At 40.5% G+C, this 14,290-nt stretch overlaps 2 protein-coding genes across 11 annotated transcripts in view; one reads left to right on the top strand and one right to left on the bottom strand.

Moving 5' to 3' along the window:
- Positions 1-2,872: 2,872 nt before the first annotated feature.
- Positions 2,873-9,369, top strand: LOC134747564 (zinc finger protein 319). Of its 4 annotated transcripts, none has more exons than XM_063682133.1 (8): positions 2,873-3,006; positions 4,907-5,009; positions 5,681-5,842; positions 6,317-6,535; positions 6,866-7,012; positions 7,213-7,979; positions 8,304-8,461; positions 9,189-9,369. In XM_063682133.1, the coding sequence occupies exons 2-8, from the start codon at positions 4,920-4,922 to the stop codon at positions 9,341-9,343; spliced, it is 1,698 nt and encodes a 565-aa protein (XP_063538203.1). In that variant the 5' UTR covers positions 2,873-3,006; positions 4,907-4,919; the 3' UTR covers positions 9,344-9,369. The 4 variants fall into 4 exon arrangements, with proteins under 4 accessions (XP_063538203.1, XP_063538205.1, XP_063538204.1 ...); XM_063682135.1 differs by having other exon boundaries at positions 2,874-3,006; positions 5,696-5,842; XM_063682134.1 differs by having other exon boundaries at positions 2,907-3,006; positions 4,902-5,009; positions 5,696-5,842.
- Positions 9,370-10,186: 817 nt separating this feature from the next.
- The window catches only part of LOC134747567 (SLIT-ROBO Rho GTPase-activating protein 3-like), a 97,731-nt gene continuing 93,627 nt past the window's right edge, over positions 10,187-14,290 (bottom strand). For 5 of the 7 annotated variants that reach the window (XM_063682147.1, XM_063682150.1, XM_063682146.1 and 2 more), the window contains one exon: positions 10,187-14,063. In XM_063682147.1, the coding sequence (XP_063538217.1) occupies positions 13,790-14,063 (274 nt within the window). In that variant the 3' untranslated portion in view covers positions 10,187-13,789. The remainder of the gene's footprint in view (positions 14,064-14,290) is intronic. The other 2 variants (XR_010128342.1, XR_010128343.1) reach the window with 1 other exon arrangement.

Below are 14,290 nucleotides of genomic sequence, written 5' to 3'. Positions count from 1 at the left end.
CTACCTTTAAAAATACGTGAGTGAAAACGTAAAATGTGCTTAAAATTCCATTGTTCGTGTAACCTCCATTATTTTTATGCTCCGTGCCGCTGGCCCTAGTTTTTGCTATTTCCCGACACTTGTCATCGACTGATACTCCTTCGATATTACTCACAAAATCCTCGTGTGAGTGGAGAGAAGAAACTGCATCAACCTTCTACTTACGGTACTTACACCAAATATTCCTTCAATGTGGCGTATTTTTTTTCAAAATTTTAGACCCAGTAGTTTCGGAGATAATGGTAATTTTTTGCATATTTTCTTGAAGAACTTCTAAACTGTTTATCTTAAAATTATAAAAAATATATATTTGGGATTCTCACAATAAGCTCTTTCATTTGATATATGACACGATATAGTTTGCAAAACATTGTTTTTTAATTTTCTCATTTACCCACCAAAAGTGGCCCCTAAGTTTCAAATTGATTTTTAGACGTTACATGTCCGTCTACACGTGTGTGCCAAATTTTAACTTAATTGGTCCAGTAGTTTCGGAGCAAAGAGGCTGTGACACACGATTATATCAGAGATCCCGGGCACGCACAGCCGTCCACTCAGTGCTCAGCGTTTGGAGAAGGACCTGAACTCACTTCACCAAAAAAGTTAAATTGAAGTTACTACCGTGAACACTAAGATGTACACTTAGCTAATTACATACTAAGTAAGCCTATTACTTAGTATGTAATTAGCTAAGACTACCCATCTGTTTTAAGGGAGTCCCCTCTGCCAACAAACTGTCTTGCAGTTTGGCAGAATAATTAAATGTAAAATAGGGTTTATTTCGCCAGAATAAATGTTTTTTTTTTATAGTAACAAAAAAAACAGAAATTAAAAAAGAAGCCGTGGCGGGGTGGCCTAAGGCCTCATACTCACGAGCGCTTTTTCAACGCGCGTTAAAAAAGTGCTTGAATCTGCCCGCACGCTAAATTCGATTTAAAGACCAAGGCTGAAAGTTGAAAATCCAACAACGCTTGATGAAAAGCGTTACCGCCATCGTGTGAATAAATATACATGTTTCCATTTGTGTCATTCAAACGCTTTTTTAACGCGCGTCGTGCGCTCGTGAGAAGCGCATAAAAAGCGCTCGTGAGAATGAGGCCTAAGGGTTCAAGGCGTTAGCCCGGATTGCTAAAGACGCCGCGCCGGTTCGAATCCGGCCTTCGCTACTGGAGGGCTTCGTCACTTTTTCTTTAATATATGACATCTATTTCAGTTTAAAAAGAAGCTTTTTCTTTCATTCGTATTGTGTAAAAAGTATTACTTTTATATCTGTTTTCCCGTGGGCGCCTTAGAAGTTCAAATCATGACAGTTTATAATATTATTTCATTAAATATTGTATGTTTATTAAATTATGAAGATTTTCTTAAGAATACAATGTCTGGGCTCTGACTAGTGGGCGATACACCTACAGTAATCGTAGGTGTATAATAATCTTACTAAAACTTGGAGGATATAACCAAACGGAGACGCCATGTCTCTAATTCTCTACAAAACAGTCTGCCGATTTTTGCGGGGGAGGAGCACGTCAAATGTATACGTAACGTAAAAATAGCCATGTCAGATAAACGTTAGTCCATACATTGTGTATGACTATTGACCGCCTATTTTCGACAGAGGGGAACGCCTGTTAAAGGTTACTCCGTTTGGTTATATCCTCTAAGTACTAAAAGGAGCTACAGAAGGTGGAGGTCGATTTGAAATAAACAATTTATAATTTTGAACTGGTTTTGATAAGACCTTGACGATCGTCTTGGTGCTTGGCGCGCATCGCTTAGCTGCATCCTGTCGCTATATTGAAAGTATCGTTACCACTAGCTCCATCATTTAGCATTAAGTTTATGGTATAATATTGGGAATTTAAAATAAATAGCTATTGTTTTTTCGATTTGACATTTTTACATTCTTAATAACAGATTAATTTAAATTTAATATTGAGTGTTTTAACATTGGCTATTAATTCGTTTTAATTGTTTTTTCTTAAAAATTATTATGAAACAAATGTAATATGTGTTTTGTATGTGACATTTATTCCGGTTTAAATTAACGAAATCTTATTTACTTAAGTTGCAATTTGTATGTCTATCTTTTTGTTTTTAGCAATTAATGCATGTTAGCCATTAAGTATTAATTATAATGCCACGTAAGGTTTAGCTGTTAGTGCTTATTGAATGAAATAAATGAAATGAAATGAAATCTCACGCACGACTTTCACTTCATTTTGCACGTATCAATCAGCGTGAGCGATGTTCAATGTCGTATCAAAATAACATCAAAACCGTAACAAATTGTTAAATCTGAATCCGGCTATCTTCAATTTATCATTCCAATTTGTTGTCGCAGTTGGCCGTAATATACATACGCACCAACTCGAATACGTTTTCATTCAGTTTTGATACAATTAGGTATACAGTGTGGAAAAAATTAATGGGCCCTGGAGGGAAAGTATACTTAAAACCTTAAGTTAGCTTATTTTACTTAAAGGAAACATTATTTTGTATATTTAAAAAGAAACAAAACTGCATTCAAAGATTTTTAATATTCGCTTGTATCGCCAGGGAATCGAACCGACTTAAAATTAAAAAAATACTAAATATTCGATTTTGTGGATATTTTGTACGATAGGCGAGTATACGACCTAATGTTTCTTATAGATATTTTAAGACTAACATGAACTGTATCGAGAAGTGAAATAAAATAGTGTTATTTTTTAAGTTTCAGTCGGTTCGATTCCCGGGCGAGACTAAGCGAATTCGAAAAAAAACATGAATCACTAAACATTTAATACCTTTCCCGCCTATTCAATCTCAACATTAACATCCCCCTTTAAACTAAGCCAACGTCCAGGCCTTATCTACATTAGGAGTATGCGTGGGCAAGTATTTAGTCAATACCGTGCGGGGGGCGCCCGATCGATCCCTCAGTCGGCGGCGGCGCGCCGGCCTGGCTTGAGCTCCATGCTACTTCAGGTAAGAAACCTATTATTTGTAATCCTATATTTCTTACCACACCTTGCCTTTGTAAAACATAATATTTGAACTAAAAAACACGCGTAGTGTTTGATGCACCGCGCGTGAAGATTTCTCCCGCCCGCCTTGCTAACATGGTTCAGATGTAATGTTTCTGTTATTGATTTTTTTAATGGTACTGTAATGGGAGATTATCGAGCCATTTTGGATTTTCTTTGTGCCTAGTGAGTGGTTTTCTTTGTGTTTTATGGTGGACTAAAAGTGAAATTATTGTTAAAATATGGACAAAGGTTTGAAAGTAAGTTTTTAATCCCCACCCGCCATCGCGTTAAATTTGGTTGTAATTTTATTTTAACATTAAGGTTGACCTTTAGAAAACGAACAAAAATAATAATGTTGATAATTCACCAAAATTACATTCAAATAAAATACTAGTTCACTGTGTCCAAATAATTACTCTGTATTTTTTTCCATACATAATTTATTTGTATCAAACGTATGAATGTGTATGAGACGTCAAATGTTTTCAATGTTCGGTTACTCTGAGGTATCTTTGATATTTATATTAAGTTGAAAAAAAATATTACTTTACTCTCTAAAGAACAATATATAACTGTTTAAAAATCTTATAAAAATCTGCGAAAATTAGAACGTAGCTCTAAAAAACAACATAAATAACATTATTTTAGATTTTCACTTGCTTGCAAATCGTCATACCTCCAATCTGTAAAAGTCAAACTTCCCTCTACGTCCGCCTTTTGTCACCCCTCGCCGCCCCAGGGGTGGGGGCATATCTGCACGCGTTCGGGGAAGCCCGGGTGACGCGTATCAGATGGTCGAATGTAGGGAAGGAAAAGTAGCGATTTAGGCTATATAAAAAATAAATTGCTAGATGGCGTGGCGATCGCTGGTCACTGTAACCTTTGCTTTCCTTTGTTCAATACGTGTAGTAAACTGCAGATTGAATTGAGATCTAAGGAAAATTACTCAAAAAGTTATTAAAATTAATTTTATCGGATATGGCGTACTAATGACAGTGAGATATATTTTAGAAAGTTTATAAAATTTACTTGTTTTCAATATTCACTTAACCTCCTGACGACCAGCGTCCTACGCATAGTACATAGACCTCCATTAAGCTTTGACTCTTTGTCAATTTGACAGAGTTCAGTTTAGATTGGCAAATTTTGAAACCGGGTCTTCGGAATATTAATTTATATTTTAATATAACTACAATTAAAACGTCCAAAATGCTTCGAAAAATTCCTTTCGGTAGTCAGGTTATTTTTTAAGTTTTGTTTTCGTATCTATTCTGCCCATAATGTCCATATTCATTATTTTTATTAATAATTTTGTACGTTCTGAACTAGCTAGATTATTGTCAATGTAATTTTATTAAATATTGTAGGAGTACAATGCAAAAACAGGTAAAAACAAACTTCAATTTGCAATGTGGGTTATTAACGTTCGGGAAAATGGGTTGAATAGATTTTACTTAGGCTTTCATCGCATAGTTTTAGGAATTAGAAGCATTCAGGAAAAAAATACCTAAGGCTTTAAGTCCAGTTATTTTTAACCACAGGAACGCATACCCACTTGTATTTTGCATAATAATAGGGCAGAATAGGCTCTTTTAGGTGGTTATTCAATAGAGTTGACACAAATTATAAACTAATATTTATAAATTTCATATATATATATATATATACACTAGAAACATTAGTAAAGTCCTCAAGTGGCGGAGGCCAAAGTCGAACAGAAGTCTTCCGCTTACGCGGCTATAATGCCTTGGACCTCTAGGCTACCCCTAGTATATAACTACTTAAAAAAACATATATTAAAATAATTTGATTTGTTCCCAAAGTTGTAGGGTTGACACAATTCGTTTGTTGCAGCGCAGCGTGTAGCGCGGAATGGAGAGCACAGTGTCGAGCGTTGCAGCCCTCACCATGGACTGCGAAGATATGTTTAAGGAGATCACTAAGAAACTCTACGGGGAGGAGGTACGACATATTAATACCTAACTTTTCACTAGGGCAGGATGGCAATGAAACACAACTCACGGGGCTTTTCAAGCCCCTTTAAACCTTTCAGACTTCCATGAAATAAACACTACTACTACTAAGTACTACTATATTTATTACCTTATTTCTACTACCTCTAGATTAAAGTCGTTTAGATCAAATTCATATTTGTGACTCCTTTAGGTTGCTATATTTCGCTGTTGATTTCTTTCTCATCAAAAAATTGCCTAACCCTGTTTAAATCCAAGAAAGTGACTTCATGACAGATCCATTCGAACTTTTCAACTTAACATGTTCTTAACGAATTAACTATGGGTTTTGTTGATATTTTTAGTTCTTTAGTGGAAGTGGAAGGCCTGTACATCTACCAGATATCTAAAAATGCCACCAAAATATACTAAAGGAACAGTCAGAACAAACACGTCAATTATAATTGTCCTAACCCAATCCAATCTGCAATACTGTTTTCATATTTATATCAACATGTGATTTATTTACTAGCACCGAGTGCAATTATTGAGAAGAATCAGGCCTTTTAGCTTCAACTTATATAGTGTTAGTTATGTGTGATACCTCACCACTGTTAACATGACCTGTATTTAAAACGCACATCCATTATACAAGCCCTCGGGGCGGCTAACTGTAACCAGACGTTGGTGTGGCAGGCGACCGTGGGTGGCGGCGTCATCGGCGTTGAGTTCCCAGCTGCTGAGAGGGATCTTGAAGAGGAACTGCGCCCTGAGGAACACATCACTGCCTGGGGCCTTGCTGCGTTGATGCAGAATGGGTTCCCGCCTCCTGGGATCTTGCAAGTAAGTACTTCTCCCAGAAAATTCTATCCAAATCCTCTGTAACTTCAACAAAAATGTGTCACATGCGAGGCTAACGTGGGCGGCGGCGCCTTCGGTGTGGGGTTCCCAGCTCCTGAAAGGGACCTGGAAGAGGAGCTGCCCCCGGAGGACACACTTAAACGCTCAAACAAAACCCTACAATGACTTAACTCTATAGGTATTAGGAATTGTCTGATACTAACAGGCAGTACTTTCCAGACGCTGGAAGGCAATTTTTGCAAATCACAATTTAGGGAACATTGCAAGCTTCAAGTAATACATAAAAATAGTCATTATCGTTACCTGTTCCTTGACCCATGCCCCATTTGCTCGGAGTTGGCATTTCTTATCTTTTTCTTTACGGTTCCTAACATTTTCTGCGTCAGCATTTGGATCTTTCTATTCTTTTTTACTATGACCAGTCAGGAATAATAACGAAAATTTTCTTGTTTCTAGGCTAACTTCACCCCCCGAATCGACCCAGCTGCCGAAGACCGATGGACGGCAGCGGAAGAACCTTTGGCCTGGGCCCATTCCCGAGTGGCTTCTTACAACCCTGCCCAGAGACTATTCAAGTGTACGGAATGCGAATGCGTCGGCTTCCTGGCGAGGGTGGCTGAACACTGGCTTGGGACTCATTCACATGCCCGGGTGTTCCATTGCCCGCTGGCTCAGGTAATTTTTACAGACACTTATGCTAAATACCTTAGTTTACAAGAACCTTTAGTCTGGGATCATTCCCGAAATGGCTGCTTACAACCCTGCCCAGAGACTGTTCAAGTGTGTCGGCTTCCTTGCGAGGGTGGCTGAGCACTGGCTTGGGACTGATTTACATGCTAGGATTTTCCACTATCCGCTGGCTCAGGTAATATATGTTTCTGTCGCCTGGGCCTGCCTAGTGCCTGGGTATCTTAAGTAACGACAAACAAACCTGACCAAAGAAGTGATTAATGTACGGAATGCAGTGTTTACAAAATAACCTCTTATTACTGTGTTTGTTTACAGTGTGGCTTTGCAAGCGGATGGGCGCGAGCAGTGAGACAGCATCTCGCGCGAGACCACCACTCGGACCCCGCGGCGGCCGACCAGCTGCTACGGGAAAACCCGGCTCTCGATGACGTTACCCGATACCTGCAGCGACTGAAAACAAAGGTACAACATGACAAACTTGCAGATAAATTCAGATATTTATACTTTCTTCTTGCTCGGCCATTAACCGGTGTCTTACATCAGTCGTAACTTTTGAACAGTTACTCTACTCTTAGTTAGACAGGACAAGCAAAATCTTTTCTGAAAAAAGTATAGTTACATCCTTTAACTCTCTCCAACACATTCCTAACTTTTTTCTCCAGGTGGAAAACCAACGTAACGAGCGCCGAACCAACCCCGTGCCTGTCGCAGTCGCCGTGGAGCCCCCGGCGCCAGAGCCCGCGCCCGCAGCGGAGCCCGGCAAGCGCTACGCCTGCCCTGCCTGCCCCTACGCCACCGACCGCCGCGACCTCTTCACCCGGCACGAAAACATCCACCGCGACGAAAAACCCTTCCACTGCTACCTCTGCCAAAAACAATTCAACAGAGCCGACCACGTCAAGAAACACTTCCTACGCATGCACAGAGATCAACCCTACGACCTAAATAGAATAAGACGACCGACCAAAAACCAACCAGCGACCACGACTAACGTCTATTACAATTCAAAACCTCCGGCAGAACCTCCACCTATCCAAGAGTATCGGGCGCCAGTTAAAATCGAACGCGCGCCGCTAGCGAAAGCAGAGGCGCCTGCGACTATACCGCAACCGAAAACTGTAGCCAATACCACCCCTGTAGTAACTAATAGCCCGACAGTGACCAATACCACAGCGGGTGTACGACGGAAGGGAGAGAGACGATACGCGTGCTGCTATTGCACGTGGTCAGGGGTGGATAACTGGTGTCTGAAGCGGCATCTAAATACGCATTTGAAGCCGTTTGCGTGTGCGCTCTGCGAGTATAAGGCGGCGCGCGCTGAAAGGTTGGCGACGCATGTGCATAAAGTTCATAATAAGAAGGCGTGCGCTAAATGTCCGTTTTTGGCGGATGATCAGCATCAATTGGCACTTCATTTGCGAGAAGCCCAGTAAGTACCTACTAACTCGAATATAACATTTATTGATAGATTTATTTACATACAATATATATACAGTGGTACTACGTATAAATTTTCTGTATCATGAAAGGAGTATCTCTTAGTCTCTGCATGAGTTCCAACATTGGGGCGTAAGCTATCAGCTTGTAATATTTTTTAAGCACGTAACGTACGTAAACTGTCGTGATCTTATTCACTTAGTAGCCTTGATAGCGTGAGCTTAGGTGATAACCGTTTAGTTGGTAGGGGTGGGTAATCTCTGGGTGTTGGGAATATGTGATCATTATTTTTTGGCAATAACTTACTCCATTCCAGTCATATCGAGAGCCGCAACCTCAAAGTGCCGACCGGCGTGCGTAACTTCACCACGCCGACGCAGCCCACAGAGGACGCCACTACGTCCGCTCAGGGACGCCGGCGCGAACAACGCGCCGCCGGCGCCGCTAGGCTCTTCGGATACTTGGAAGCTTCAGGTATGTTTAAACTCATATTGAGAGCCGCAACCTCAAAGTGCCGACCGGCGTGCGTAACTTCACCACGCCGACGCGAACAACGCTTTTCGGCTACTTGGAAGCTTCAGGTATGTTCCCAGTTATATCCAGACCGCAATCAAGGTCGGTGTGCGTGAGTTCAGCTCGGCACAGCCCATAGGCCATTACGTCGGTCCAGGGACGACGACGCGAACAATGCGCCGCCGGTGCTGCTAGGCTCTTCGGCAATTTGGAAGCTTCAGGTATGTCCCCTTTTGCTCTTCCCTAGCTGACGCACATACCAATCGCGGAAGCATTGTTACATAGGTACTGGCTGTTTCATTACTTTAGAAAGAAAGAAGTCTCCACCGTTCTTTATTCTAGACAAACTTTTTATGCATACACTTTATTTCCCCATATTTAGGCTTGACAAACTTGAACAGTGTTCGGCGTTGTTTTTCACGGTATACAGTGGTATATTACTTACCTTATCACTATTCTCCCTTCTTGTCCTCGGTTCGTGTGCTAGGAGAGCGCAGACTTTCGTTATGCGTAGCTCTTACGTAGTTTTGTCCACACGAAACTACAATAAAGAATGGTTGCTCTTTGTCGCCATTGATTGGCCCTGCGGCTCTAAGCTCAGATCTATAAGGATACAAAGAGCCGCCTGTCAATGCACTTCAGCCAAATCTCTACTACGATGTTCAACATATTTTTATTACGTTTCCAGACAACTCCGGCGACGAATACGAAGCCCCGATCCAGGACCAGTTCCCGACAACGGTGGCGGCGGCGGTGGGCACCGCGGCGCCGCACTACGCGCGCGACAAGGAAAACGCCGCGCCCATGCACCACGCGCACCACGACCACTGCCTCCGATACTAGCCGCCAGATTATATATCATTGTTGCATATGTTGACTTTTATTTACAACCCCGAAGAATGGTCGGCTTTAGGCTGCGAAACGCTCCGTCATCAATATGTCTGCCTATAGCCACTAGCTAATGTTACACCGAGAAACGCTAAGAATAATTATAGACCGCGGGCCAGGAACAGATTTCCATGACCAATCGCCTCCCGGGCGAAAACTCGTATAGTGGTTAACAGCTATGTATGATGAACCCTTGTGAACGTCAGCTGCCGCTCCGTTGGTGGGTTTTGGAATGGCAGCAAATAAAGTCTATAAACAAATTTTAGTCATCCCTCCCGCTTGATACTTTGTCAGATTATAGTTTAGATGCTACAGTGAATAAACAAAATCGTCAGCCGAAAAAGAGAGTGGAAAGACCGTCAGCTGGTCACATGAACATGTAAAAAAGAAAATTATTTTCAGTCATCGGCGTCATCGCCTCCCGTTTGATACTTTGTCAGATGGTAGTTTAGATGCTATTGTTAATAAAAACAAATCGTCAGCCAGTTGTATCGCGGTGGAAAGACCGTTGTGTTACGCGTTTCGGTGGCTGCCATTCCTCAACCCACCAACGTAGTGGCAGCTGACGTTTACGAGGGTTCATCATACATAGCCGTTAACCGCTATACGAGTTTTCGCCCAGAAGGCGATGACTGACGAAATTTGCGCCTGGCTCGCGGTCCATTAGAAATGTTAGCATAAAAAGGTGAAAGTTAGTGAGATATTTAGAATACCTCTCGCACTTATTGTTCCATCTGTGCTTGTCGAGGACAAAAGGGTATACGGGAGTAGCAGGAAATTAAGATAAAAACACACTAATACGCGGGTAATACTGGTTTATTGTGAAAAGGTTACAGAGGTACAGATTCGATACAATATATCACAGACGACGGCCGCCGCTCTCAACCTTAACTCACTACCTCATTACCTCACTTCCATCTCACGTGTATACCATACCCTCAAATGAGGCAGCCGACCGTTATTGTTAGTTATAGGCCTAATTTAGAATATGACCGTTGCTTAATAACTTAATAGTTTTGACGCTCAATCTTTACATTTAAATTGTGCGCCTTGTCACATAGGTAAGTATTTAGACAGTGGTCGCAAAATGATTAATTCAACATTGTATGATCAATTCTAATTGAGCACATTTTTGGTGGACTAACAAATTAAGTAGAATCGGACCATGTCAACTCTGCATAGACTTTGAAGCGACAGAATATCAAAATGTCACCACTCACCATATATCAAAATACTTTTAAAATATGACGTTCGTACTACTTCCTCACTTTAACTAATGTCGATGCAGTTAACTTAAATTGATTTTAAATATTTATTTGTTTAATCACTGGTTACTTTTGCGCCTCTTAAAAATAAAACACAAAAGTAAAAAAAAACGCTATACCGTATGCAGTTTTAAAGGAGCTACCCAATATTACTTATGTATCGTATTAGCATATTATTTTTCCTGCTTTCATTCTACAGCTTCCTAATATACTAGACACCATAAAACGCTTAATTTAAATAGAATTTACCTAATCTTTAGATCGACTGCCGCATTCGAGAAGCGTATAAAAATAATGATATATAAAATAGATCTTGTGTCCATATAAATACGATTTAATGTCCCATACACGAGCAGCGGCCGGCTAGCCCGAGGGCTGGATATAAGAAAGAGAAATAACTAATTCGCGATCTGAGAAAAAAAACAAACTTGACAATTGTGATATGACACTAAAAATTCACCGCATATTTCTGAATTAACACGTTGAGTGCCGGAAACCCGCTCGGCGGTTTCTCGGTGTTCGTAGTCGCTTTCCTATAGGTACAAAGCCGGAAAACCGGGATCGGCCACAAGCGTAGCGCTTAAAAAAACGTTGGCAGAGAATGTGTTAACAAGTAAAGACAATCGCTAATCGCTATGTACTTTAGAACTTTATTTTTATAAAGCCGTATGTACGACAAAGTATTAATGTCAAATGACAATTGTCAAGTTTATAAAAGAGCCTAGTTGAATGACAAATAATGCCATGCGCACTTAACCGAGTAGTTTAAAAGTTTCATTTCTCAGGTCACGATTTCAGGGGGGTTAAAATGGTCAAATCTTTTGAGAGAAGACCAGTTTTTTGAAGTTTTTTACGAGACGACTCTGCAATTTCTTTTTGGTGTTAAAAGTATTATTTTTCCCAAACTGATATTTGCTGCCATTTCTGAAGGAAGAGACCTCCATTTTGTAAAACAGGCAGTTTATACATATACAAGACTAGGTATAGAATTTCAATCTCGTTCTAACCTGTGGGATGTTAAACCCATTTCTTTCTTACAATACGTATAATTATGTTTGACCATTTTAAGCACCACAAGCTTACAGACAGGGACCGCTAGTACGAATAAAACTTACCCTAGTAGAAATTGAGTACATGAGATGAGCACACAAAAATACATCCATCCATACAAATTTGACAACTATTGATAATAACGTTGTCAATACAATACAATAATTATTAAAATAGCAATACATTTATAACTACATTCTGAACTCGTATAAGTCGAATTATTATGTCAATATGTTCTAGAAAAATAATTATGATTAAAACGCTGTTTTATACTGGATCAACAAAAATGTAAAAACGTCTTTTAAGGAAGGTAAGAAAGATCTTACAAGTGTAATGTAACCAGTTTTGCCATAAGTTTGTTAACTTGTGACATGTCAGATTAATTAAAACATTCTTTTAGAACGAACATTTCTCTAGTCTGCAGTCTGGTTGAACATATCGATCTCTAAAAACGCAGTGAAATTCAAAATTTGTCACCGTAACGCGTCAAGATTAAAACCCTACAGATTAAAAAGGTTCCAACTGTATTTTATTATTTGGTTACGCTTAAGTTAGGTAATCGATTGCAGTGCTATCTGTGCGCGTTTATCCTCTTCTTTCTCGGATTAGCCGGCATTTTTAGTGGCGTAAATGTCTAAAAAGCACCCTCTCACACAAGCTCAAACGTTTTTCAGACTTGTCGATCCAGCAAAACCTCAGCGATAAGACATCGCAACATAAGAACGTTTGTCGGACGACATTGTGACCAAAAGGTCGATGATTTTAAGCCTCTTATTCATTTTCGACGATTGCATCTTTAAAAAAAATACTCAAAAACATTTCAATGAGCAATTAGGTTTGTTTGAGCACTTTGCTTGATATGTAACTGAGCTTTTTTAGTAACTTGACGATTGACACTGACAATACACTGCTACGTACACTACGTACGGTTGTTACTTGTCATTTTGACAAATTGCCAGTGTCAAGTGACAATTGTGATGTTGGTGTAAATACGTGACGGTCATAGTCGCATCAATAAGGTTTATTTTAGGGCAAACTGGACGTATATATAAAATTATTTCTAAAATATGAATCCTCATTCACGCAACCATGAGTTATATATAGGTATATTATAAAGATTATTATTCACAACGACGAGACTTAATCGCGTAAAATAAGTTCGTAAATCGTGAAAGTTTAAATCAGTATTATAAAGATTAACATTGTAAGTACATTCAAGGGTGTAGACGATAAAAGAGCTGATAATATCGATAGATGCAATCGTCTCTAAGCGCCATTTTAACCAAACAATTATGGTCCAACAAGACCCAGTTATAGTTCTGAATAGTTTGCGATGTGTGTGCTTATGCAAATATTACGTTACAAATTATGTAGCAGTCAATCGGTAGGTACGTATCAGATTGAAACCAGACATAACTACTACAACACAAATTGATCTTCGACTTCAGCATTGAATACCAATACTACCAATTTCCTTAAAACAGGTTCGCATTCAGAAATTTCGAACTACAATCGAGTCCTGGAGACCTATAACTGTCAAGCTTTAAATGACTTCATCAGGCGGCCAATGATACGGCTTCAGCAACGCCAGTTTCGCCAAAGCCGGCTTGGGCGTCTCAGCCGAGGACCACGGAACGCACGCTACGAGAGTGCACGTTCGACTCTTAAGCGGGATTTACATTACGAAATTAGTGGCGTGAAATTAATGTCGTGACAGTAGTTTTACCAACAGTTTCACGTGTAATTTAATACTTTCGTAATGCATGTTATAAATTACGCGTAAAACTGTTGGTAAAACTACTATCACGACATTAATTTCACGCCACTAATTTCGTAATGTAAATCCCGCTTTACGTCCTGGCCACGATATTGGTGAGCGACCGGCTTCGGCTAAGGCGAAAACCATAAGTGGGAACGAAAGGTCCGATCGCTGTGTCTCGCTCCAACCTCTGGTTATCGCCTTAGCCGAAGCCAGTCGCGCAATGTCGTGGCCAAGATGTTACGCCAACGGCATTGTTTTTAGCCAATATAGCGGTCGACGTCAGCGCCGATTGTGCGTTTCGTGCCCTAGGCGTCTATTTGTACCCTAAGTGGTTTCGTCAGGCGGCGGCTGCGGCCTCGCATGTTGCGGATGTGGCGTAGGCCTCCTCAGCAAGGCCGGTTTAGCGGCTAAAGCCGGTTTGAGCGAGCCGCCGGTAAGCGTCAAGTCGGCGAATTTGGCGGCGACGCGGGCGGTGTTGCGTGCGGGTACTGGGCTTTCAGGGGCCGCCGAGGCCGATGCTGAGGTTTCGGCCTCGTCAGGCTTGTCTGTGGGGTCGGGAGGGTCGTCGGGGGCGATTGTGCTGTCTGATGATGATGGTCTGAAATAAAAATAATAGGTAGGGTTAAAGTAATGATGACAATCTTTCACTTTTTTTTTTTAATACATAAGTATTTAATCAAGGCGATTAACATCAGATCTCATCCAAGTTATTTCTTTGCTTCACCGCTATCGCTCTTCGCACACATATGTAAGTACTACCTAGGTACTTTTATATACAAGTCAGTCTTGTAACACCCATCATGTAAATATTTTGTTGAAGAGTAA

The sequence above is a fragment of the Cydia strobilella genome, chromosome 15 (genome assembly GCF_947568885.1).
Source record: "Cydia strobilella chromosome 15, ilCydStro3.1, whole genome shotgun sequence".
In the NCBI taxonomy this organism is placed as follows: domain Eukaryota; kingdom Metazoa; phylum Arthropoda; class Insecta; order Lepidoptera; family Tortricidae; genus Cydia; species Cydia strobilella.
The sequence above is the reverse complement of the archived record's forward strand: the minus strand, read 5'-3'. Positions and strand labels throughout refer to the sequence as shown.